The sequence below is a fragment of the Hyperolius riggenbachi genome, chromosome 12 (genome assembly GCF_040937935.1).
Source record: "Hyperolius riggenbachi isolate aHypRig1 chromosome 12, aHypRig1.pri, whole genome shotgun sequence".
In the NCBI taxonomy this organism is placed as follows: domain Eukaryota; kingdom Metazoa; phylum Chordata; class Amphibia; order Anura; family Hyperoliidae; genus Hyperolius; species Hyperolius riggenbachi.
In genome coordinates this window covers 28,098,234-28,125,695 of record NC_090657.1, presented here as the reverse complement: position 1 = coordinate 28,125,695, position 27,462 = coordinate 28,098,234, and the positions used below count along the sequence as shown (strand labels likewise).

Below are 27,462 nucleotides of genomic sequence, written 5' to 3'. Positions count from 1 at the left end.
CATGTATACCCTTTTCTTATTTCTCTCTGTTGCAAACACAACTGGTGAATGATAGCTGAGTGAGTTGTGCGCCCCCCTACACTGCGCCCTGAGGCTGGAGCCTCTCTCGCCTCTGCCTCAGCCCTGTCCACAGCTGGTGCAATCACACTGTCATTCTGATCTAGAATGTCAGGTGATTAGCAGGGGATGAGCAACATTTACTACAGTAGAATCCCTTTATAGTAAACTCCCAAGGGACTGGGCAAAGTAATTTACTATGTCAGAAGTCTACTATATCAGAAATAGTCATACTCAAGCACATAAAGTATACCATAGTACTGTATGCTAATTCAGTCGATAATTGGGAGTCATTTTCCTTTTCAATGCTTTAGCAAGTGAGCACAGACAGCGTCTAAGCTAGAATAAAATGCACAGTGCTCAATATACAGGGATTAGCATGTAATAATCATGCAACAACTTGCTTAGGAAGCATAGGTCTCACCAGTTAAAGGGGCACTATGGCAAAAAATTGTAAAATATGTGCAAACATAAACAAATAAAAAGTATGTTTTTTCTAGAGTAAAATGAGCCATAAATTACTTTTCTCCTATGTTGCTGTCACTTACAGCAGGTACTAAAAATCTGACAGAAGTGACAGGTTTTGGACTACCCCATATCCTTATGGGGGATTCTCAGGGATTTATTTATTTTCAAAAGCACTTAGTGAATGGCAGTTGCTCGGTCCAATTGCCAAAAAAACTGTGTAGCGAGCAGGGAGGCTGGCCAGCATCATTGTTTAAATCATTTTTAGGGAATACCTTTATAAAGAATAAAAGCCTTGCTGAGAATCCCTTATGAAGAGATGGACTAGTCTAAAACTTGTCAGATTTCTACTACCTACTGTAAGTGACAGCAACATAGGAGAAAAGTAATTTATGGCTCATTTTACTCTGGAAAAAACATACATCTTATTTGTTTATGTTTACTGCTGAAACAGTACAGTACTTAGTTTATGCTCCTCTGCCCACATTTCTGTGCAGCCTGGATGATACTGTAGGGTTGCAGCCATGCACAAGCAAGTCCCAGATGACAGACAATTCACTCAGTAATTGGGCAGCAGCTTACATATGATGCATGCCCTCGCCCACTTTCCACTATGGGGGCCAAACAACAAATTGACTACAACAGAAGTTTTATTATATCAGGGTTTACTATACCAGGCATTACTCCCATATACTTATAATGTTGCTTGGCCTGGACCTGGACATTTAGATTACTATACTAAAATGTTTACTATATCAGAGTTTACTATAACGAGATTATACTGCATAAAAGTGACCATACTAAATAGGTATTGAATTTGCCTACTGTGCAACTGTTCCAACTCAGTAGTCCTGCTGTAACTAATGAGTTCAGATTAAAGGCTCGTACTCGTCGGATTTTTCCAAACGACCGGTCGTTTGGACATTTGAACATCCGCTCGTTTGGACATCAAATTGGGCGTGTGTGCGATCGGTCGTTCAGCTGTTAAGACTGGATTTGAACGATCTGTCAAGCGGATCCGTCAAAACCAGTTTTATCAGCTGGACGACCGATCGTACACACGCCCGATTTGACGTCCAAACGCCCGGTCGTTTGGAAAAATCCGACGTGTGTATGTACTGTAGGGGGGGGGGGGGGGGGGTCGGGGGAAAATGAGTTGAACTTACCCGGGGCTTCTAATGGTCCCCCGCAGACATCCTGTGTCTGCACAGCCACTCACCGATGCTCCGGCCCTGCCTCCAGTTCATTTCTGGAATTTCTGACTTTAAAGTCAGAAAACCACTGCGCCTGTGTTGCCATGTCCTCACTCCCGCTGATGTCACCAGGAGTGTACTGCGCAGACACAGACCATACTGGGCCTGCGCTGTGCGCTCTTGGTGACATCAGCGGGAATCGAGGACACGGCAACGCAGGCGCAGTGGTTTTCAGACTTTAAAGTCAGAAATTCCAGAAGTGAACTGGAGGCGGGGGCCGGAGCATCGGTGAGTGGCTGCGCCAACACAGGATGTCTGTAGGGGACCATTAGAAGCCCAGGGGAAGTTCAACTCATTTTCCCCTGACCCCCCTACAGAATCCCTTTAAGGATTCAACTATCAACTTACTGGGTCCTCCCCTGGGAGTTAGTGGAATTGCCTGATAACATGGGGTGGAGGATTGGCCAGTGATTGGCAGAGATGTGACACATGCATAAGGGGTGTAACACAAATGAGAGGGGTCACAGATGGCCATCTGAACCAAGAAGTCCATAGCATTTGGTGATCTGCCAGCGGGGCACTGTGGCCTGGGCCCGGACACAAAAATGGAGACTAAGGCTGCTTCTTTATAACCACTGATTTCACAGGCCACATGTTCATTAACCTCCTGAGCGATAATCCCGAGCTGAGCTCGGGGTATGTCGCACAGGAGGATTTCTCAGGCCCCGCTGGGCCGATTTGCATAATTTTTTTTTTGTTACACGCAGCTAGCACTTTGCTAGCTGCGTGTAACTTCCGATCGCCGCCGCTCGCCGCCGATCCGCCGCTACCCGCCGTTCCGCGCAGCCCCCCTCCTCCCCAACCCCTTGCGCAGCCTGGCCAATCAGTGCCAGGCAGCGCTGAGGGGTGGATCGGAACTCCCTATGACGTCACGACGTCCATGACGTCGGTGACGTCATCCCGCCCCGTCGCCATGGCGACCAGGGAAGCCCAGCAGGAAATCCCGTTCTGAACGGGATTTCCTGCTTACTCTGATCGCCGAAGGCGATCGGAGTGGGTGGGGGGATGCCGCTGCGCTGCGGCTATCATGTAGCGAGCCCTGGGCTCGCTACATGATTTAAAAAATAAAAAAATTTAAAAAATAGTGCTGCGCCACCTCCTGGGCGATATAATTGTATCGCCCAGAGGGTTAAACCACTGAACTACAGTATGTACTGACCCATTTGGTTCACTCTCGGAATTAAAGCAGGAGGAACAGCCATACTATGCCAGGGAAAAACACACATATATAAATAGATAACTACTTGTTCTACTTACATAACAGATTTACTGTCTACATTTTGATTTTAGTGAATTTTATATAGTAAATAAAGAGAATTCTGTTCCTGGCATTTGCCATTTTTTGCTCACGCTGACTGAAGCCAATACTGATGTTGTTTCCTCCTTTTTTACTCTTTTTTTTCTCCTAGAATCTGCTCTAGCTAGCTTGCTTTGTAAACATGTGAGTACGGCAAGATTAGATTACAGCCTCATGTCACACTGAACTGCCATCAGCCAATCAGAGAGGAGCAGGAATGTGGGAGGGGCGATGACAAGCTTCCTTCTCCTCAGCAATGTACCAAATACAGCCAGGCTGACAGATGAGATTTATTACAGCAGAAACGTCTCTGATTAGATTGGAGTGTTTATAATGCAGGGTAAGGTTCCAGGCTGCACAATGAACACAGTGGGTAAGGCCCCATTCACACTTGCGTTTTGCCTTGCAAACGGACCGGATCCTGATCGGATCAGGACCTGATCCTGATCGGAACCGTACGGTTCCGATCAGGATCCGGTCCATTTGCATCAGGCTGCCATCAGGATCCGTGGGCAAAAAATAGCGAAATTAAATAAAAAAATGTTGGGGTCAGCAGAAGGTGCACCTGGTGCACTTGTAGAATTAGGTTCCTCCGCTGTAGGCCTCACCTCCACCTCCGACATTCTGCCAAACAGCTCCAACACGTCTGTCACTGCTGCTCCACTCCAGACATGCTTGGCCCATGTGTCCCCATCCGAAATGGCCGCTTGGATATGCATAGGAAGTGGGGTAGAATGTCAGGTTTTTGTAGGCAGTGTGTTCTGTGCCTTCCATTCCCCATTGGTTTCTGTGTTCCGTATGGTGCTGTCAGGCTCCGGTCAGGCTCCGGTCAGGATGCGTGGGCCGGAGATCCGGACCCAAAAAATAGCGCATGTTGGAAAAGAGTCCGGATCCGATCCGGCTCCGGTACGTACGGAACGGACGCGTGTGAACGTCCGCATAGACATTACATTGCTATGCGGAACGTACGTTCCGTTTGTACAGTATGCGTTCCGGATCCGATCCGGAAAATCCTGATAGCGAACGCTAATGTGAACCGGGCCTAAATGGAATTTGATTTTGGGCTGACAACCCATATTTAAGCAGGAGGTGTGTGTATATGTGTGTGGTGAGTAGGGATCTGCAAAAGTCACTTTCCCTCTCCCTAATGGGTACATCCAGGGAGTTACAGAACAGTCCGCAACCTGGGGACAATGTTACAGAATCACTTAACATTAATGTGTGCTGATAGCAGGCGTAAAAGTTACCGTGGGGCAATGAATGAATGCGTAATGCAGAATTACAGAAAAAGGAATTATAGTCTGGCATTACAAATAATGAAAAAGTCTGTCTCAACTTATCACTGACAGTATAGGTATCCTACTTGCCTTTGACTCAAATTATTATCTTCTGTGTGAAAATCACAATCCTCCCACTCCCCAAAGCTGCCACCTTGCATAACAATTTTTATATTCAGTTCAGTCTCTGCATTGCTAATTATCTAAATGTATAGCTTTCTAACAGTTTAACTTGCACACAGAGGTCCCCGAAAACTCATAGTGAACCAGAACTCCTAAGAGTTTGTAAGGGACTACAATGGACCAAAAAGCCTTCTTCTGCTATGGAAAACAAAATTTTGCTCTCTTAAAACCACTTAACGACCAGCCAACGGCGGCTGCTCGCTTTGGTATTTCCATGGAAACGGCCGGGAGTCTCCGTGAACAGCCTGCAAGCCTCCGATCGTGGCTCACAGGTGAAATGTAAACACGCGAGGAAGAAATCCCCGGTGTTTACGTCGCACGGCGCTGCTGTTGCAGCAGCGGCGTAAAGGAGATCGCCGATCCCCGGCCTGTGATTGGCAAGGGGATCACCGGCATCTGATAGGCTGAAGCCTATCAGAGGCGGTACAGGACGGATCGCCGTCCTGTGCCGCCCTCAGTAAGGAGGAGAGGGAGGGAAGGAGAGGGAGGGGGAATAGCTCTGCGAAGGGGGGCTTTGAGGAGCCCCCCCCCCCCCCGCTCGGCACAAACAGGTGGCGGTGATCAGACCCCCCCAGTAGGACATCCCCCTAGTGGGGAAAAAAAAAGGGGGGGGGGGGAAGTCTGATCACCCTGCCTAAAACCTGATCAGTGCTACCAGTGCTACGGGCTGAAGAGCCCACGCAGCACAGATCACATAATAATCAGCCGGTCCTTAAGTGGTTATAACAGAAAGTATTTGCAATAATTCAGGTTGGAGTGAGCTCCGAGATGTCTCCCAGTACATCACTGCTGAAATCATGGGCGTCCGCACATATGGCAAAATGGGGCAGACGCCACCCCCTGGCCAGCTGCTGCCCCCCCCTAGCCCCCCCCTAGCCACCCGAAACCGGAAGTATCCAGCCGCCTGTCAAAGACAGCTCTCAGGGGTACAGTCACTCTCCCTGGGTGGCTGGATGATCAGCCATAGCGGGTAGGGGCGGGCGGCTGTGCTGCTGGATCCGTAATAATTGGATGGGCCGGCAGCTGTGGGCTGGGCGTGATTCTGAGCTAAGGGCCAATCGGAAGCTGCTGTTTCTGTGTTGGGCTACAACAATATGGCGGCGCACAGTTGCAGGGACGGAAGCAGCTCTCTCGGGGGTGACAGTTGAAGCAGCACACTGACCAGGATGGGAAAGCTGCCTACAGCAGCCAGTTGTCCACGGAGGCTGAGTGATGACAGGGCTTCCAGGGCTATTCAGCATCCCAGGCTCGCCTTGCTGACAAAGCTGAGGAGGTGAGAGAAGACTGCACAGCAGGGGCTCTAGATGCTATCACAGCGTGCTGGCTTTCCTGTACACGCCCCCCTCCTCCACTATCCTCCTGCAATCTCAGAATCCCCCGACTGAATGTAACACACTGGAGCCTCAAAGTCACACTCTCCTGCACTGGATGAGGCTACAAAACAGTCTACAGGTACAACAGTGTGCTGCTGGACAAATGGCCTTTTAAAAAAAACTGGTGTATGTGTTTGTATATATGTGTGTGTTTTTGTGAATGCACATTGATATGGAGCTGTGTATGCAGTATGTGTGGTGTGGGTGGTTTGTAAGGTGTGTGTCTGTGTGGTGTATGTGATGTGTGTGGTTTTTGCAGTGTGCGGTATTTGCAGTGTGTATGGTGTAAGCAGTTTGTATGTATGTGTGTGTTTTTGCCTGAGTGAATGCACATTGATATGGAGCTGTGTGCAGTTTGTGCAGTGTGTGGGGTGAGCAGTTTGTGCAGTGTGTTCTTTGTGTGGTATTTGTGGTGTAAGCGGTTTGTGGTATGTGGTGTGTTCAGTATGTGTGGTGTGGGCAGTTTGTGAGGTGTGTGGTGTATGTGATGTGTGTGGTATTTGCAGTGTATTTGCAGTGTGTATGGTGTAAGCAGTTTGTGCGGTGCGGTGTGCAGTATGTGTTTGGTTTGTGCAGTGTGGTGTATGTGATGTGTGCGGTATTTGCACTGTGTATGATGTAAGCAGTTTGTGCGGTGCGGTGTGGTGTGCAGTATGTGTTTAGTTTGTGTAGTGTGTGTGGTGTATGTGATGTGTGTGGTATTTGCAGTGTGTATGGTGTAAGCAGCTTGTGCGGTGCGCTGTGCAGTATGTGTTTGGTTTGTGCAGTGTGTGGTGTATGTGATGTGTGTGTGTGTGTGTGTGGTATTTGTAGTGTGTATGGTGTAAGCAGTTTGTGCGGTGTGGTGTGCAGTATGTGTTTGGTTTGTGCAGTGTGGTGTATGTAATGTGTGCGGTATTTGCAGTGTGTATAGTGTAAGCAGTTTGTGCGGTGCGGTGTGGTGTGGAGTATGTGCTTGGTTTGTGCGGTGTGTGTGGTATTTGCAGTGTGTATGGTGTAAGAAGTTTGTGCGGTGTGCTGTGCAGTATGTGTTTGGTTTGTGCAGTGTGTGGTGTATGTGATGTGTGTGGTATTCGTAGCGTGTATGGTGTAAGCAGTTGGTGCGGTGTGGTGTGCAGTATGTTGAAGCCATTTCTTCAAATTCCCCATGTGGAAATTATGTGATCGCGATAATTGTCACTTTGACGATTCCGAAATTGTGATGTTGGTGATCACGATTTTGGTTTAAATTCGATTTATCTTTCAGCCCTAGTGTGTGGTGTGTGCTGCATTGCTGCCTGTGTAAACAAACATGTTTTTGGAATCCTCTGACTAGCACTGGTCTGCTCTTCAGCCGTAGCTCGTCCTGTGCACATTTGGTTTTTGTTATCCTTGTTATATTTTTGACCTTGCTACAGCGCTTGTGTAGCAGATTTGACATTTGGTTTTTTAGCCGCTGATGTGATGTAACTGATCATATTTTAATATTTACTGCAGGAGATCTAGTTGGTGTGGGAATGCTCCTGCTACTGCTCAGAATGCTCCTGCCAAATATTTATTGTGGCAATATTTTTTGTAGAAAAGGGGGCTTCATCTAACATTTTGCTGGGTAGGCCCACTTCCACCACTTCTAAGTTCGTGTACCCATGACCACGCCCCACCCATGACCACGCCCATGTTCTGTTGCATGGACACACCCATTTTTCGGCGCGGCGCGCTACGCGCGCCGCATTGCTTCGCCCCCCCCTCACTTTTGCCCCCCCCTGGAAAATTTTCTGCGGACGCCCATGGCTGAAATATGTAAATCACCCATTGTTGTCCCTGTGAGCTAAACACACCTCCAGATCCACAGGAACACAGAATCTCTCTGCTATAGATGATCCTTATCTCCTGCAGTTGGAGATAAAACAGGCAGCCTGAAGAACTCACTGTGGGTCAGTGCAGCACAATGATAAGGTTTCCAGGAGAAATAAATGGCTTTACCCCTTTCAGACATAAAAAAAAAGAGTTTGTTATTAGACCATATAATACTTTGGTTGATCTGACGAGAAATTTTTACTTTCCCTTGCAGAGATAATAAAGCATTACAATAATTACCACTTCAAATAGTTTTAATCCTCAATCCAGACATTAAATACAGTCCAATCTCCAGAGTATTTCTTAAAATCAAAATCTCTTTAAAACAAAAACACATTAATAACCCCTTGCTATACTTTAAAAAAAATCCATAAAAATGATCCACTGAACTTTCATTTTGTTAGTTAAAAAAATAAGCTACATTTTGTGGAAGTGATGGAAGACATGAAGGAATAACAGTCTTTGCCAATTTCCTGAATTCTATAAAATGGCAGACATGGGTTTGCCTTTGCTAAATAAGTGCACCTGTCAAGAGATAATGAAGTAAGAGGGGCTTCCTTTAAGGCAAGACTAGTCCTAGTGATAAGCAAAAAATTCTAACATGGAGATTTCCACTGACTAAGCTAAGGTCCCTTTTCCACTAGCAGCTGAAGGCGGTGAAGTTGCCTGTCAGCTGCTCCCTTGCACCGGCTGGGCGCTTGCTAGTGCTTGGCACAGGCAGTGGACAGGCGCTCCCCCTCCCCCCCCATGTAGTTGCACCTGAGAACAGTAGTTACTGTGCTCAGATGTGACATGAGACAGTTTCTGGTAAAACCACTGCATAACAAGCAAATGCTGCCATTCAGGTGCATGTCATTTCAGCCGAATAGCACTTGTGGCTGGGCAGTTCGACAAACCAACAATTCAGCCGTGCGTCGAAGAGGCCTAAAGCTAAGGACATACATGCATGAATTGTCGCCCATCGGTGATCGAGAAACGATGCTGTACAGACTTATCCCTAGCCTTGAGGCTAGCTGTGTGTTTGTTCAGTTGCTATGGAGGGGGGGGCGGAAGGATGATGATCCACAAACGACGGAGCGGCTTTAACCCCGTGCAATATCAATAAGCAGCCGCTGTACACACTCAACGATTGACAACTGAAACGGTCGTTATCAGCCATTTCAGATACAGTTACTGCATGTGTGTACATAGCTTAAAGGGAACCTGTACTAAGTAAAATTATTTAAAATAAACGCATGAGGTAACTTCAAATGAACAATACATAGTTACCTTGCCATCAGTTCCTCTCAGAAGCTCTCTGTTTTCTTCTGACAATGATCCCTTCCAGTTCTGACAACATTTTGTCAGAACTGAAATATATCAGTTGCTGTCAGTTATATATCAGTTGCTGTCAGTTACAGCTGAGAGAAGAACTGATGTGTCCATGTTTCCCTATGGCTCAAGTGGGCGATGTTAAAGTTTAACTGTGTGCTGACCAGAAAGCTGTTATGGGTAATGGCCATTTTCACAATGGAGGACAGAGAATTCCATTGATCACAGTGGACAAACAGGACGCGGGACAGGAGAAAGAGATTGAGGAGTAGACTACACAGGAGGTAAGTATGACCTGTGTATGTTTATTTTGACTTTTAATTTTCAGTTCAGGTTTTCTTTAAAGAGAACCTGTAACAAAAAAAGTTCCCCTGGGGGGTACTCACCTCGGGAGGGTGAAGCCTCAGGGTCCCAATGAGGCTTCCCCCACCCATGTAGTTGCAGGCAATCCAGCGCTGGCTCCCTCGAAGTGTCCGGCAATCCTCCCTCGACAAGCTTGACAAGCGCTGATTTATTTACCTTTTCTGGCTCTAGCGGTGGTGCAGTATTGGCTCTCCGCACGGAGATAGGCGAAATAGCCGATCTCTGTCAGGTCCTCTCTACTGCGCAGGCGTAGAAGACTTGCGACTGCGCAGTAGAGTGGGCCAACAGCGATCTGCTATTTCCGCCTATCTCTGAGGCGGAGAGCTGATGCTGCGCCTGCGCTGCAGCCAGGAGGTAAATATTTACATTCCCGCTGTTCGAGGAACTTTATCTCCGCCGCCGTGAGACCGAGGAAGACGGGGGAAGCCTCATTAGGATCCGGAGGCTTCCCCCACCCGAGGTGAGTACCCCCCAGGGGAGGTTTTTCACATTACAGGTTTTCTTTAAAGAATAAATACATCCAATCAAAGCTAAAAGCAGCTAATCAACTAAATGTCAGTGGGTTAATTAACCGGTGACTAGAGTCTATGGCTAAATTTCCTTCCTTCCCTGGGTCAGTGGAGTTTTGCAGTTTAAGATCATTTTTTGTGGTCAGAATTTGACTATTATCAGATAATAGTTCAAGATTTTTGAGAAATTTGTGAATTGGTGGTTGTGCAATCGCAATTGCTCATGGTATCCACTGAAAGTCTTTTTGCTTGTTAAATAAATCCAATGGAGCCTGAGTTTATTAAAAGAGAGCATCTCTGAGTGCAGCACCGGTGTCAGTCTGCAGTCACAAAACTGCCAAATTATTATTATTTAGTATTTATATAGCGCTGACATTTTCCACAGTGCTTTATAGAGTATATGTAGTCATGTCACATAACTGTCCCTCAGAGGGGCTCACAATCTAATCCCTGCCATAGTTATAAGTCTATGTATGTATCATGTTGTAGTGTTTCATAGTCTAGAGCCGATTTTAGGGGGAAGCCAACTAACTTATTAACCTTTTAGCAACCTCCGCTATGTTCCATTATGATTCAGGCTTTACCACCTAATAGCAGACTAATGTTAAAAAATTCTGTCCAGGTTTGGTGGATCACTTATGATATCCTGACTAGGATTCCTAATAATGCCTTTTGGGACCACACCCACAGACTGGGTATGCAGATTAGTTATTCCTACTTTCTTTATCGGTGTATGTGTTCCAGGTGAGCGACTTAAAAAGACTCTGTAACAACATTTTCAGCCTTATTTCTTCTATCCTATAAGTTCCTATACCTGTTGTAATGTGGTCTGTCTTACTGCAGCCTTTCCTAGTTGCACAGTGGCTGTATTATCTCTGTTATATAATCTAATCTTCTTTCCTCTGACGGCTCTATCGGGCTCAGGCACTCAGGCAGGAATGTGCTGCTCTGCTGTGATAGGATAGAAGCTATACACAACCTCTAGCGTACAGATTCTCTTTAAGCTAGGCACACACAGCAGATTTTTGCTGGATCATTCTAGTGATAGTGCAGGTGTCCCCTGACACTACTGACGTCATTAGTCATCCAAAGTTGTTCTTCTGTTGTAGTCTTCACAGCAGGACCCTCTCCTCTGCATAGAACAGAGTAGGCTGCCAAGGAGTGTGTCAGTACAATGGCCAATCCTAGAATGTTTCCACAAACTATCACAAAGTTCCTTCTGATTAAAGGATACCCGAAGTGACATGACATGATGAGTGTGTATGTACAGCGCCTAGCACACAAATAACTATGCTGTGCTCCTTTTTTTCTTTCTCTGTATGAAAGGGTTAAATATCAGCTATGTAAGTGGCTGACTCAGTCCGGACTTAGACAGGAATTGACTACAGTGTGACCCTCACTGATAAGAAATTCCAACTATAAAACACTTTCCTAGCAGAAAATGGCTCATGAGAGCAAGAAAGAGATAAAAAGGGGAATTTCTCATCAGTGAGGGTCACACTGTAGTCACTTCCTGTCTGAGTCAGGACTGAGTCAGCCACTTGCATACCTTATATTTAACTCTTTCAGGCAGAGAAAGAAAAAAAAAGAACACAGCATAGTTATTTGTCTGCTTGGCACTGTACATACACATGTCTATCTCATCATGTCACATGCCACTTCGGGTATCCTTTAAAGTGTGCACATAACTCAAGTCCCTGATTTACAGCAGGTGCAAGACTGAGTGATCCAGCAAACCTGGACTGCATTCTTTTTTTGCGGGAGTAGCACCCAAATGGTAATATATTGGGATCTATTAGGTGGTGCAGATGGTTTAATGGTAGGACCAGTAGCATAGTGTTCACCATAGCAGTCATATCGGCTGCTATGGGGCCTACTTTGCATGGCAGCAATATGGGGGTCCGCGGCTGCTATGCAAGAGGAGTGACAGGGGGGATGGGCCAGGCTGCTGGCCTCCGCATCAGCTCCAAGTATGCATCAGCATTTAGTAGCATACGTTTGCCTACGTCAAATCCTAGCATAGTGAGGAACAGTTTAGTGTAATAGCATTTGTTGTAGTGTGAAAATGTGAAGCCCAGCCATCATCAATATTATTATTAAAAATTCTAAATTCTATCTGCAGGTGTGTATGCTGCTGCAATTGCACAACCACGGTTTCTCTCATCAATCTACAACCCCCACTATTATCTGATGCATCCCCACTGAGTGCTTTCAAATTACTACTCAATATAAGATACTTTTTAAAACAGTAAATCCAGTTCAGTTTGGCTGGATAACTGCTGCTTTCTGACCGTAATAAATCGAGACTTTAGTGAGATAACTACAAGGCCAGCACTGCAGCCATCCAACTATCATTTTAAAAAAGAGGTTAGCACTGGTAGTCTCCATGTTTTGCTTGCGATGTGTACGGTTTGAAAAGGAACCAGTAATATAATCCTAACATTTGTCTAGCGCTTTTCTCCTGTTGGACTCAAAGAAGCCACTACGGGCGCGCTCAAGTTCAAGGGCCCACCCTGCAGTATTAGGAAGTCTTGCCCAAGGACTTCTCACTGAATAGGTACCTTAGCCAGGATGTGAACCCTGATCTCCCATGTCAAAGGCAGAGCCCTTAACCAGAACATTATCCAGCTACTAACAGTATATAGGAACAATTTCCAGAAGCCGCCAGCAGAGGGAGCTAATAAAGCAGCGGACAGAGGATTACTCTGCATGGGTTGTATATGTTACGGCCAGAACCCGAAGTTTGGCCACTTCTAGTTCTGGCCGGCCACTTCGGGTTCTGGCCGGCCAATGCGCGAACTGGCCGCTGCGCTGCGGCCAATGTGAGGAATGGAATGAATCCTGTAACATTCATGTATCTTCTGACCGCAGCGCAGCGGCCAAACGTATCGCAACTTAGTTATTTTAATGAAATTAAGCCGGCGGCAATGAAACAGATGAAGCCGCCGGCTTTTTCTCTGCCTCTCTCTCTCTCCTTCCTCTCCCCGCCTCTCTCTCCTTCTCTTATTATGGGCAGCACTCGTGTCCCCCCCTTCAGAGTCGTTCGTCGCGCCAGGGAGAGCAGAGCGGGGAGGCTGCAGACATCGCTTCTGCCAGCACCCCGCTCTGCAGGAACGGCAGGCTTCCCCTGGTGCGACGAACGACTCTGGAGGGGGACACGTAGTGCTGCCAATAATAAGAGAAGGAGAGAGAGGCGGGGGGGGGGGAGGAGAGAGAAAGAGGCAGAGAAAAAGCCGCCGGCTTAATTTCATTAAAATAACTAAGTTGCGATAGGTTTGGCCGCTGCGCTGGGGCCAGAATATACATGAATGTTACAGGATTCATTCCATTCCTCACATTGGCCGCAGCGCAGCGGCCACTTCGCGCATTGGCCGGCCAGAACCCGAAGTGGCCGGCCAGAACTAGAAGTGGCCAAACTTCGGGTTCTGGCCGTAACATATACAATAATTTGGTACTTCTTACTCACTTCCACCATACTCTCGGCTATCCTGATAAAAGCAGTTAAAATCCATTTCAAGGCATGTACAAGAAAGTGTCACAGTCATCAGGTCATGCTGCTCGTGGCATGGCTGCCCACTACTGCCATAATCGCCGAGCGAGGTTCCACATTAGCGCCATTATCCCGGCAGCCGTGGCTACGGCGGCAATGCGAGTCGGGAGATACCCTCTGGAGGACTCCAGGCTGGCGTGTAGTTGTAGCACTTGCCGCCTTGTGCTGTCTCTGTCTCCAGAGTTATCAATGACGTGATCTGCCAGGGGGACTTTGCTGGTGATGGGAAGCTGGGCGGCCAGGCGTTTCCGGACCTCCTCTCGCGACAGACCGCTCCTCCGAATCAAACGCTCCTCTTGGGTCTGAGGGTCACTGTGACACACAAAACAGGAATAAAACTTAATGTGGCCACATACATTACAATTTTTTTTTTAATTTTTATTTATTTATTAACCAATCCGATCCAATTTTTCAGTTGATCGGAAGTTTTGAAGAGATTGTTTGTTTTTAACGCACGCGTGTGGACAAGACTGCTGCAATTTTGGGAGAAAAAGATTGTAAACGTCGAAAAAAAATGTTTAGTTAGAAAACTCTCCTGCATGGTAACCTTTCACTTAACCAGTTCACCCCCAAGGGTTTTTACTCTAACGGACCAGAGCAATTTTCACTTGTCAGTGCTCCTCCCTTTTATTCCCTAATAACTTTATTACTACTTATCACAAGAAAATGATCTATACCTCGTTTTTTTCGCCACCAATTAGGCTTTCTGTGGGTAGTACATTTTGCTAAGAATTTTTTTTATCCTAAATGCGTTTTAATGGGAAAAAACAAAGAAAATGAAAAAAAATTATTATTTCTCCGTTTTCAAACACATCTTATTTACCCAGTGGTCCCAATTATTAAACCGTTTAAATTATGTCCATATCACAATGTATGACGACAATATATTATTTTGAAATATAGGTGTCATTTTTCTGTTTTGTGTTTTTTTTGTTCTGGCCATAATTACAAGCCCCTATATCAGTGGTCCTCAAACTAAGGCCCGCGGGCCGAATGTGGCCCCCTAAGGCTTTCTTACCGGCCCCCCACACAGAAAATGTATTGCTTATAAATGCAGTCAGCTACATCTTTAAATATTGGTGGTCCACATATGGAATAGCAGTGCAGCACCCCCCATCCACATGGAAGCCAGAAAGCAGAAATTTTGCTGGTTTCCAATCAAATTCCACATCAGGTGACACTGCTGTCCAATTGGCTTGCAGATTGTCACCTGGGTATGCTTCACTGTCTGGTCCGCGAAGACTTCTACATCATTTTATGTTTACTCCGGCCCACCAGCGGTCTGAAGTATGTTGACCCGGCCCTCAACCCAAAATGTTTGGGGACCCCTGCCCTATATAATAAATTAAAATTAATCACCATATTTCATATCTGTACATCTATCAATATCTCATGCCATCATCATTAGCTGTTTAGCATTACAATTACCTCTTAAAGCAGTAGGATTAGCCATACTATGCCAGGAAAAAACACACATATATAAGTAGATAAACACTTGATCTACTTACATAACACATGTATTGTATTGTCCATGTTTTGATTTCAGTGAATGTTATATAGTAAATGAAGAGAATTCTGTTCCTGGTGGGAACCATGTCTTTTGCCCACAGTTTAGGCTAAATACTGATGTCATTTCTGCCCTTTACTTTTTTTCTTTTCTCCTCCAGTTGCTGAGTCACCTAAGCCTTGCTTGTAAACACAAGTGAGCAGAGGATCGTGTTTCAGATAGGTAGCTAGGCAGGGAAATAAATGGAAGAGCAGGAATATATTATAGATAAAAAGAACCCCCAGCATGCAACTGTTTGGCACTGACTACTAAAGGGCCAGTGCTCCTTAGGTATGTGATAACTCCAAATCATAACAGCAGAAAAAGGTTTGAATGCAGGATTAGCATCTTTATCACTTAATACACTCAGACCAGTTGCTGTTGAAATTTGATTTTTATGGTGACACTCCTGCTTTAACACCACATTGCTACTTACAACTGCATTTACCACACTTTATTTTGCTACAATCAACGATTACTGTTTATTAATTACATCAATAAACCAAATGCAATACAGTTGCATATGCTGATAATGCTACAAAAAACAAACACACACAATTCCATACCGTATATATTATTTTCATTGCCACCCTTTTTGTTGTTTATACAAACAACAACAAGGTATGGTATGTACTGAATAGTTATATACAATTGATTCTAGTTGAATACAATTCGGCAATCCATCCCACACACCATACAATGCTTGGTAAAGTTTATCTGAATTTTGCAACATGTCCAATCTAAAAAAATTGTCACTCACGCTCTCTATGTGCAATACGCCGGCAATCACGTGGGGCGCAAATCAGGGAGAGGAATGCAGAGACAGCGATGGACAGCACACAGGTAAAGTATTAATGCCCAGACACCGGGAAGCTACATCTATATATGAAGCGACAAGGTCAGGTGTTTTGGTTGCGGTCATGATTACGGTACATCATTACCACGGCGCACACAATTAAAGTGTAACTGTCGGGCATAAAATGAAAAATCTATTCTTTATTTTTATCAGGAAAACAAGTAATCAGGCAAGCCAAAAGTTAAAATCTCTATTACTTTTCTAGTTAATAAATGATCATTGCCCAGTTTACCTGACTCTTATTTGGTACGTTGCTGCAAAATGGAAGTTGCAGGCCATGCTGGGCTGTCCTTTTTTGCTTCTGTACATTAGTTAAGTCTGAGGGGAAATAAAGAAGCAAAAAAAAAAAAAAAAAGACAGCCCAGAATGCCCTGCAACTTCCTTTGTGTGGCAACGTACCAAATAAGAGTCAGGTAAACTGGGGAATGATCATTTATAAACAAGAAAAATAGAGATGTTAACTTTTGGATTACCTGATTAGCATTCTTATTACTTGTTTACCAGATAAAAATAAAGACGGTATCGCATGAGAGAGATGGCGTCCCATGAGACGGTATCGCATGAGAGAGATACATGGGTATCTGCGCATTTAATTGCATGATTTTAGAAGAACATAAGGGTTCGTGCGCAGATTAATTTTTTCGCCCGAGTCCCTCTTTATGAGAAGAACCCTCACCTCCAATTTGGGACATTACTTGGGTATTCTATTGTAGAAAGGTTGTTAGGTGGGGGTGGGGTTGTTAGGTGGGGCGAAGATTAAAATCTAGAGTTGGGTTGAGGTACAAGCGGATTCGTTGAGAAGTTTGGGGAGAACTCGGGCGAGGAAGGGTACTGCGTAGGGGCCAAGGGGAGAAAAATTTGGGTTGGGGGCAGAATGCATAATTTATAATCTGTATGTAGAGTATATAAATTACCTATTTGTAGATATTTGGTTTGGCTTTGTTATTTCCCTTATTGATGCTTTAACTACAAGAATTAATAATAATAAAAGGAAAGAAAATAAATAAGGAAAATCGAACGATGATGCAAACCATACCCAATGATGGGAGTGCTTCAATGAAGCTAATTTTTCTCTTGGGTACAGTACCGTGGGTACGCTGAGTTTGAAAAAAAAAAAAAAAAAAGATAAAAATAAAGAATTGATTTTTAAATTTTTTGCCCGACAGTTACAATTTAAGCATGTCGGCCTGAGATGTTACAGCCTGTCCAATCCATACATGCGACCAATTTCGGCCCAATACTGGTTGAATTGTAGAGGAGGCTTGCTCTTGGCCGTGCCGATTTTCATCATATTCGATAATTATTTAATCTGATGGTCAATCAGCCACCAAGTCTACTGATGTATGGCCACCTGGATATTTATCCTACTTCTTCCCTCACGTCAGTTCATGGGCTTGATTCATAAAGCGGTGCTAAGTGTTAGCACGCTTGTAAAAAGCCACTTATCACGCTTAAAAATCCTTTGCACACGCTAATTAGCGCTCGTGCGCAAAACTTTGCACGCGCAAAGGCCGGTGCGTACGAAGCGAAAACGGCGCACCCGATGCGCCTATAACCTCGCATTGGATGCGCCTTAAACATCACATAGGTGCGACGTTTAAGTCGCATCCAATGCGCCATTTTCGTCACACCCGATGCACCGTTTCGCACGCACCAGCATTTGCGCATGCAAAGTTTGGGCGCGGTACTTTGCGCACGATCTGATTTACTTTGGTGCGTGCTAAGTACTTAGCACCCTAGTCAGCACGCCCAAAGTCTGTAGGTGTGCTAAGTAGGTTAGCACCGCTTTGTGAGTCCGGCCCCATCAGTGAAAAAAGCAGGCTATCCTTTATAAACAAGATAGATACCGGTACAAATTGGAGAAAAGCAGAAAAGGAGAACAAGAACATTTTTTTCTCTACTTCTGTTTACAGGTCCCTAAATCCAAAGTAGCTGGAAATACAAAGCTTATTGTTCAAGTATATAGCGATGAGAAAGGTAGAAAGGGGCTTTGATGTAAGTGGCCCCCCTGGGTCCCACCACAGTGGCCCCTCTGCACTCCCATTACACAGGCTCTAGGTGAGAGAGGTTGGTGCTCCTATCAACATATTTTAGCTGTTGATGAGAAAAGAAAACAAACTAATAAGCAAGTGGCCTGACTGTTTTAAATTCTTCCTGGCTGAAGTGGAATTTGTTAGGTGTAATAATTAGTTCTGATGCTTCAGATATTTTCAACCAGACTCCTAATGAGCTGTGTCTTCTTTCCAAAATCGATGCTCTGACTTCCCTTTCATATCTAATGAGTCTGGTCAACTGTGTGGTTATATCCACAGACGCACAGTCTAAAACTTAGATAAACCATATGCCCCCTATTAGAGTAGCAATAAAATAATAAGATCATAAAAAGAAGCACCAATACACATTCATTGTAACCAGCAGTGGTCATGTGACTTCTGCGGTTCCTTCTAGACTCTCTTGCCAAGTCTAGCCATGCTGTACTGCCACTCGACAACCCACAAAATAAAACATGGGGGGGGGGGGGTAGAAATGACCAAGCTGCCATTCAATATCCAACTATTGGGGACAATAGAGGGCACAGTAACAATCAGCAGTGGTGGGTTTATGGTTCAGGGATGATTTGCATATTCAGTAGTGATGCATTGTGGGCAGAGCCCTTTCTAGCTACAGTGGGGCCCAACGGGGCAAAAGTAACTTAGGGGGCCCCCCTAGCAAATGCCCCACCCCCACAGCCTCCAAGCTGACTCCCAGGACCCATCCCACCACACTCCCTGCAGCACGACATCATTAGGTGTCCATCATATGTCCCCAAAAGCATTGTTGGGGCCCCCATTATACCCCTCCTTCTATCCCTTACAAATCCAGAGTGTACACACATCGAGGTCTTACCTAATCCAGGCAGGACACAGGAGGCAGCACCATGCTCTACACTCCGGACTTCTCCCACAGTGCCTCTCTTCCTCATTCCCTGCAGGCATGTATGGAGTCACCATAGTCGGAGGGGCGGGGACACAGGAGGCAGCACCATGCTCTACACTCCGGACTTCTCCCACAGTGCCTCTCTTCCTCATTCCCTGCAGGCATGTATGGAGTCACCATAGCTGGAGGGGCGGGGACACAGGAGGCAGCACCATGCTCTACACTCCGGACTCCTCCCCACAGCGCCTCTCTTTCTCATTCCCTGCAGGCATGTATGGAGTCACCATAGTCGGAGGGGCGGGGACACAGGAGGCAGCACCATGCTCTACACTCCGGACTCCTCCCCACAGCGCCTCTCTTTCTCATTCCCTGCAGGCATGTATGGAGTCACCATAGTCGGAGGGGCGGGGACACAGGAGGCAGCACCATGCTCTCCACTCCAGACTCCTCTTCACAGCGCCTCTCTTCCTCATTCCCTGCAGGCATGTATGGAGTCACCATAGCTTGAGGGGCGGGGATACAGGAGGCAGCACCATTCTCTACACTCCGGACTTCTTCCACAGTGCCTCTCTTCCTCATTCCCTGCAGGCATGTATGGAGTCACCATAGCTGGAGGGGCGGGGACACAGGAGGCAGCACCATGCTCTACACTCCAGACTCCTCCCCACAGCGCCTCTCTTCCTCATTCCCTGCAGGCATGTATGGAGTCACCATAGCTGGAGGGGCGGGGACACAGGAGGCAGCACCATGCTCTACATTCCGGACTTCTCCCACAGTGCCTCTCTTCCTCATTCCCTGCAGGCATTTATGGGGTCACCATAGTCGGAGGGGTGGAGACACAGGAGGCAGCACCATGCTCTACACTCCGGACTTCTCCCACAGTGCCTCTCTTCCTCATTTCCTGCAAGCATGTATGGGGTCACCACAGCTGGAGGGGCGGGGACACAGGAGGCAGCACCATGCTCTACACTGTGGACTTCTCCCACAGTGCCTCTCTTCCTCATTCCCTGCAGGCATGTATGGGGTCACCCTAGCTGGAGGGGCGGGGACACAGGAGGCAGCACCATGCTCTACACTCTGGCCTTCTCCTCCCGGCACCCCTCTTCCTCATTCCCTGCAGGCATGCATGGGGTCACCACAGCTGGAGGGGCGGGGACACAGGAGGCAGCACCATGCTCTACACTCTGGCCTTCTCCTCCCGGCACCCCTCTTCCTCATTCCCTGCAGGCATGTATAGGGTCACCACAGCTGGAGGGGCGGGGACACAGGAGGCAGCACCATGCTCTACACTCCGGACTTTTTCCTACAGTGCCACTCCCTCATTCCCTGCTGGCATGTATGGGGTCACCACAGCTGGAGGGGCGGGGACACAGGAGGCAGCACCATGCTCTACACTCCGGACTTTTTCCTACAGTGCCACTCCCTCATTCCCTGCAGGCATGTATGGAGTCACCATAGCTGGAGGGGCGGGGACACAGGAGGCAGCACCATGCTCTACATTCTGGACTTCTCCCCACGGCGCTTCTCTTCCTCATTCCCTGCAGGCATGTATGGAGTCACCATAGCTGGAGGGGCGGGGACACAGGAGGCAGCACCGTGCTCTACACTCCGGACTTCTCCCTATAGCGGCTCTCTTCCTCATTTCCTGCAGGCATGTATGGAGTCACCATAGCTGGAGGGACGGGGACACAGGAGGCAGCACCATGCTCTACACTCTGGACTTCTCCTCCCGGCACCCCTCTTCCTCATTCCCTGCAGGCATGTATGGAGTCACCATAGCTGGAGGGGCGGGGACACAGGAGGCAGCACCATGCTCTACACTCCGGACTCCTCCCCACAGCGCCTCTCTTCCTCATTCCCTGCAGGCATGTATGGAGTCACCATAGCTGAAGGGGCGGGGACACAGGAGGCAGCACCATGCTCTACACTCCGGACTTCTTCCTACAGCACCTCTTTTCCTCATTTACTGCAGGCATGTATGGAGTCACCATAGCTGGAGGGGAGGGAACACAGGAGGCCGCACCATGCTCTACACTCTGGACTTCTTCCTACGGTGTCTCTTTTCCTCATTCCCTGCAGGCATGTACAGTGGCTTGCAAAAGTATTCTGCCCCCTTGAAGTTTTCCACATTTTGTCACATTACTGCCACAAACCTGAATCAATGTTATTGGAATTTCACATGAAAGACCAACACAAAGTGGTGTACATGTGAGAAGTGGAATGAAAATCATACATGATTCCAAACATTTTTTTTTTACAAATAAATAACTGCAAAGTGGGGTGTGCGTAATCATTCAGCCCCCTTTGGTCTGAGTGCAGTTAGTTGCCCATATAGACATTGCCTGATGAGTGCTAATGACTAAATAGAGTGCACCTGTGTGTAATCTAATGTCAGTACAAATACAGCTGCTCTGTGATGGCCTCAGAGGTTGTCTAAGAGAATATTGGGAGCAACAACACCATCAAGTCCAAAGAACACACCAGACAGGTCAGGGATAAAGTTATTGAGAAATATAAAGCAGGCCTAGGCTAGAAAAAGATTTCCAAAGCCTTGAACGGATCACCGTCCAAGCGATCATTCAGAAATGGAAGGAATATGGCACAACTGTAAACCTACCAAGATAAGGCCATCCACCTAAACTCACAGGCCGAACAAGGAGAGCGCTGATCAGAAATGCAGTCAAGAGGCCCATGGTAACTCTGGACGAGCTGCAGAGATCTACAGCTCAGCTCAGGTGGGAGACTCTGTCCATAGAACAACTATTAGTCTTGCACTGTACAAAGTTGGCCTTTATGGCAGAGTGGCAAGAAGAAAGGCATTGTTAACAGAAAGCATAAGAAGTCCCTTTTGCAGTTTGCCACAAGCCATGTGGGGGACACAGCAAACATGTGGAAGAAGGCGTTCTGGTCAGATGAGACCAAAATGGAACGTTTTGGCCAAAATGCAAAACGCTATGTGTGGCGGAAAACTAACACTGCACATCACTCTGAACACACCATCCCCACTGTCAAATATGGTGGTGGCAGCATCATGCTCTGGGGGTGCTTCTCTTCAGCAGGGACAGGAAAGCTGGTCAGAGTTGATGGGAAGATGGATGGAGCCAAATACAGGGCAAACTTGGAAGAAAACCTCTTGGAGTCTGCAAAAGACTTGAGACTGGAGTGGAGGTTCACCTTCCAGCAGGACAACGACCCTAAACATAAAGCCAGGGCAACAATGGAATGGTTTAAAACAAAACATATCTTGTGTTAGAATGGCCCAGCCAAAGTACCCACATAGTGCCGGCGGCGATCAGACCCCCCCCAGCAGGACATCCCCCTAGTGGGGAAAAAAAGGGGGGGGGGGGGAAGTCTGGTCGCCCTGGCTGCCTGCTGATCTGTGCTGTGGGCTGGAGAGCCCATGCTGCACAGATCAGCGCAAAATCCCCTGGTCCTCAAGTGGTTAACCTTTTGCAGACCGCCGTAGGTAAATCCGACACCGATCTTGTGGCTGTCTAAGCCTGATGCGGCATAGGATTTATGCCGCCTGCCGTTTCTGCTCCCGACGCGATTGTGTGTGCGCAGCCGAGAGGGGAGATGAAGCTGTCATATGACAGCTGACATCTCCCCTCAGTGATCAGGAACCATCGCGATTGGCTCCTGATCACGTGATCACTACGATCGCCAGCGGATTGTAGTGATCACCATTAGAGCTGAGGCGGTGGGGGGGGGGGGGGGGAAGAAGAGGATCCACTTACCTTCCTGACGTTCCCCGGCGATCGTCGCTCCCCTCCGCTCTGGCCGGCATTCCCGCTCGCTCTGAGGAGCCCCATGATAAACTACCATAATATAATACACTGTCAGTCAGGAACAACCCACTGTGATGGTCATCAGGAGGAGGGCGGAAAGGTCACACAGGACACCTGCAAATATCTATACTTATAAAAACCTTCTCCAGTCTTCTTTCTCAGCGTCATCAACATCCCAGCATCATGACGTCATCAAGCCATGACCCGGACCTTAGCGTCAGTACAAGCGGGGATGTCGGCCAGAGCAAAGGAGACTAAAGCTGCTCATCGCTGGAGTCTGGGAGGTGAGTAAAGGCTGCTGGCTACAGGAGGGGGGGGCACCTGGCTACAAGAGGAACACCATGCCCAGCTAGCCCTAACAGGGATCTAGCTGCCTGACCACTCCATGAAAAATCGCTTGGTCCTTAAAGCGGATCAGAGATGAAAAACTAACTATAAGGAGTAACTTGTCTATATATCTTATCTAAAGTTTAAATAGTTTACACAGCAAATCTAGCTGCAAACAGCTTCAACGGTTTATGATTATTTATTCCTGTGATACAATGAGAGCAGCCATGTTCTGTTTGTCACAGGCTGAGAGCTGGAGATGCTATCAGCTTGCCTGTGTGTAAATTCAGTCCCCTCCCTTCCTCCCTCCTCCCCTCTGCAATCAATGGCTAGTAACCTCCTCCTGCCCAGACTGAGCTCCCATAAGCCCTTGCTACAGTGCCGAAGCACTGGAGGAGCTGTGGGCGAGGCTTTTTTAGTTTATAGGGAATTAGAGTATTAAAACAAAACAAAAAAAGTATTTGGCTTGAGGAATGCCCTATAAACTATATGAAAGGAACACAATTATGCAAAGAGGAAAAGTTTATCCCGGATCCACTTTAAGGGGGGTTAGGCAGCCAGTCCCGAAAGGAAACCATGTAGTAATCTTAGCAATAGTCATTTAAACCTCAGTATTGAAACTGAGAGGTAAACTGAACAGATCTAATCCTCTGTAATGGAAAGCCTGTTTCTCCTCTGGGCAAAGAATCAATTACGTTAATTAATGTATCTTATCCTAAGTAATGATCTGCAGCATACATTGTTCTCACTGTGTAATTAATGCACCCAGTTAGAGGCAAGCAGTAACTCCTGCTGCACTGGCAGCATCCCTGCTAAAGTATGCTTTAGAAATGAGACTGAAGGGGTCATTCCCACGAGCACGTTGTCACTCATTCTCCTGTCTAGACGCCATCACTTCACGGACAGGAAAACAAGGGCTATAGCACTCCTCACAGGGATTTTGCAGGACAGTTCTCTAGGAGGTTGAATAGTGACATTTGTTTGGTATTGTGTTCACTGCACAATAAAGTACCAAAAGCAGTGTGTTAGGGACTGCGGACGCCTGCTAAACGCAAACAGTGTTCAGCATTCCAGAATTCTCTATTATCACAATTTTTTGCCCCTGACCCTCACGTAAATACACTGCAAACAGCAGGGTGAAAGGCAAATGGCAGTGCAGTATGTAGTGGTGGACTGTCAATAAGAAGGGCTGTTTGTATTTGTGTGGATGAGGCCTTAAAGAGACACTGAAGCGAAAAATAAATTATGATATAATGATTTGTATGTGTAGTACAGCTAAGAAATAAAACATTAGGAGCAGAGACATAAGTCTAATATTGTTTCCAGTACAGGAAGAGTTAAGAAACTCCAGTTATCTATGCAAAAGAGCCATTGAGCTCCACGACTTTCAAAGTTGCAGAAAGCTCTGTCTTCTGAAGCTTGTTATCTCAACTGTCATTCACTGTATCTTTTTCTCTCCAGAGGACAGTTCAAAAGTTCACTGGCCTGCTCTGTAAAATTATTTAGATTGCTGAGTAGTGTGTAAACTGCAAATATTAGAGAATGATGCAATATGAAAAACACTATATAACTGAAAATAAAAATATGAGAATATTTTCTTTGCTACTTATGTTCTAGTAATTATCCGTACTACACAACCAATTCATTGTATAGATTTTTTTTTTTGCTTCAGGGTCTCTTTAAGAAGAAAGTAGTGTAGTGAAAATAAAATTGTAAAATATGTGGAAACATAGACAAATAAGAAGTATGTTTTTTTCCATAGTAAAATGAGCCATAAATTACTTTTCTCCTATGTTGCTGTCACTTACAGTAGGTTGTAGAAATCTGACAGAAGCGACAGGTTTTGGACTAGTCCATCTCTTCATAGGGGATTCTCAGGGATATATTTATTTTCAAAAGGACTTAGTGAATGGCAGTTGCTCTGTCCAACTGCCAAAACACTGTGTAGGGAGCAGAGAAGCTGGCCAGCATCATTGCTCACTATATTGTGTTGTCACTTAACGGTCCCTCAATGGTAGGGATTTGATTGAGAGCCCCTCTGTCATAGTGTATGTACCCAAATAATTTCTTTTGTCAACCTGCCAGCAATGATCGTCGCTGGCAGATTGTTTCTGGAGCTCTGCTCCGTCACTCAAGCGAGAATGCGGTGGTCGGCAGTCCTCGGGGAGCAACCTTGCGGCCGCAAATTGGCGTTAGGTGGTCGTAAGGTTGTTAACAGAGGGGCCGGTGAGTGTATACTCTTCCCTAAATAGACATGGGTATACTAAAAAGCATACTCGGCGCCACTGCTTGGGGTCCCTTTAAAGGGGCACTACGACGAAAATTGTAAAATTTAAAACAACTGTGTAGGCAGCAAGGAAGCTGGCCAGCATCACTGTTTAATCCTTTTTTAGGGAATATCTTTATAAAGAATAAAAGCCTTGCTGAGAATCCCCTATGAAGAGATGGACTAGTCCAAAACCTGTCACTTCTGTCAGATTTCTACTACCTACTGTAAGTGACAGCAACATAGGAGAAAAGTAATTTATGGCTCATCTTACTCTGGGAAAAAAAAACGTACTTCTTATTTGTCTATGTTTGCACATATTTTAAATTTTACAACTTTCGCCGTAGTGCCCCTTTAAAGGGACCCCGAGCAGTGGCGCCGAGTATGCTTTTTAGTATACCCATGTCTATTTAGGGAAGAGTATACACTCACCGGCCCCTCTGTTAACAACCTTACGACCACCTAACGCCAATTTGCGGCCGCAAGGTTGCTCCCCGAGGACTGCCGACCACCGCATTCTCGCTTGAGTGACGGAGCAGAGCTCCAGAAACAATCTGCCAGCGATGATCATTGCTGGCAGGTTGACAAAAGAAATTATTTGGGTACATACACTATGACAGAGGGGCTCTCAATCAAATCCCTACCATTGAGGGACAGTTAAGTGACAACACAATATAGTGAGCAATGATGCTGGCCAGCTTCTCTGCTCCCTACACAGTTTTTTGGCAGTTGGACAGAGCAACTGCCATTCACTAAGTGCTTTTGAAAATAAATAAATCCCTGAGAATCCCCCATGAAGAGATGGACTAGTCCAAAACCTGTCACTTCTGTCGAATTTCTATTACCTACTGTAAATGACAGCAAATGTACTTCTTATTTGTATATGTTTGTACATATTTTAAATTTTACATTTTTTTGCCATAGTGCCCCTTTTAACAGATAAATAATAGATTAGAATAATGTGGTCTCCCCTCTCTGCTGTTTTCTCTTACCAGTAAACAAGTACGGTGAGCTTCATGTATCGCATCAGAGTCCTGGTTTCAAACAGCAATGGGATGTCAAGGATCACATAGCGATATCCTGTTGGGCAGTGAAGACATTAGCATTCATGCACTCGTTTACGCTATTTTATATATGGAAATGACATCAAAACAGAATTCCTGTCAGTCAGAACCCTTTTGGTATTTGCTAGTGTTCCTTGAGTTCCTCTAATGAAGGGACTGAGCTTTATTCTGAGCCCCAATCCCCCTAAAGCCCAATCTACACGGTACGATTCTTTGTACGATTCTATTTACGATCCGATTAAATCCGTCATGTCCGATTGGGATTCGATTCGATTTGTCATGGTTTTGCAATGGCAAATCGAATTGAATCGAATCCTGATCGGACATGTTGGATTTAATCAGATCGTAAATAGAATCGTAATCGAATCGTATAAAGAATCGTACCGTGTAGATTGGGCTTTACATGTGGAATTATCACCAGGGATGCTCTTAAAGCGGATCCAAGATGAAAAACTAACTATAATGCTGGGTACACACTATGAGATTTTCTGGTCGATTTACTGTCAGATGGATTATTTCTAACATGTTCGATTTGCTTTCCGATCGTTTTCCGAGCATTTTCCGATCGATTTCCTATTAAGGTGCACGGAAGTCGATCGGAAAATGCTCGGAAACGATCGAAAAGCAGATCGAACAAGTTGGAAATAATCGATCTGACAGTAAATCGACCAGAAAATCTCATAGTGTGTACCCAGCATAACAAGTAACTTGTCTATAAATCTTATCTAATGTTTAGATAGTTTACACAGCAAATCTGGCTGCCAACAGCTTTAATAGAATAAGATTATTTCTTCCTGTGATACAATGAAACATAACACACAGGACTCGGCCTCTGAAAAAAACCTAATCCCCCCTCCTCCTCCCTCCGCCTCTGAAATCTCTGGCTAGTAATACCTCCCCCTCCTCCTGCCCAGACTGAGCTCCCATGAGCCCTTGCTACTGCCAAGGCTCTCTGAAAACCTGTGGGCGTGGCTTCTTTAGTTTATAGGGAATTAGAGTATTAAAACAAAAACAAAAAAGTATTTGGCTTGAGGAATGCCCTATAAACAATAGGAAAGAAACATAATTATGCAATGAGTAAAAGTTCATCTCGGATCCACTTTAACTTCGAATTCGGATGAAATTTGAATAGGGTTATTCGAATTTCATCCTACTAATTACAGCAGCTGTGCGGGTGGCTGAGGGGGGTTAATTTTACCCATCAGGCGTCTTCTTCGCTCGTCCC

At 46.1% G+C, this 27,462-nt stretch overlaps 1 protein-coding gene across 3 annotated transcripts in view; it reads right to left on the bottom strand.

Annotated features, from left to right (window-relative positions):
- Positions 1-7,767: 7,767 nt before the first annotated feature.
- The window catches only part of DCAKD (dephospho-CoA kinase domain containing), a 70,725-nt gene continuing 51,030 nt past the window's right edge, over positions 7,768-27,462 (bottom strand). For 2 of the 3 annotated variants that reach the window (XM_068263521.1, XM_068263520.1), the window contains exons 4-5: positions 26,166-26,253; positions 13,329-13,786 (exon numbers count right to left, since the gene is read on the bottom strand). In XM_068263521.1, coding sequence (XP_068119622.1) covers positions 13,501-13,786; positions 26,166-26,253 — 374 coding nt within the window. In that variant the 3' untranslated portion in view covers positions 13,329-13,500. Of the gene's footprint in view, positions 7,870-13,328; positions 13,787-26,165; positions 26,254-27,462 lie in introns of those variants that run through there. The other variant, XR_011025314.1, reaches the window with a different exon arrangement.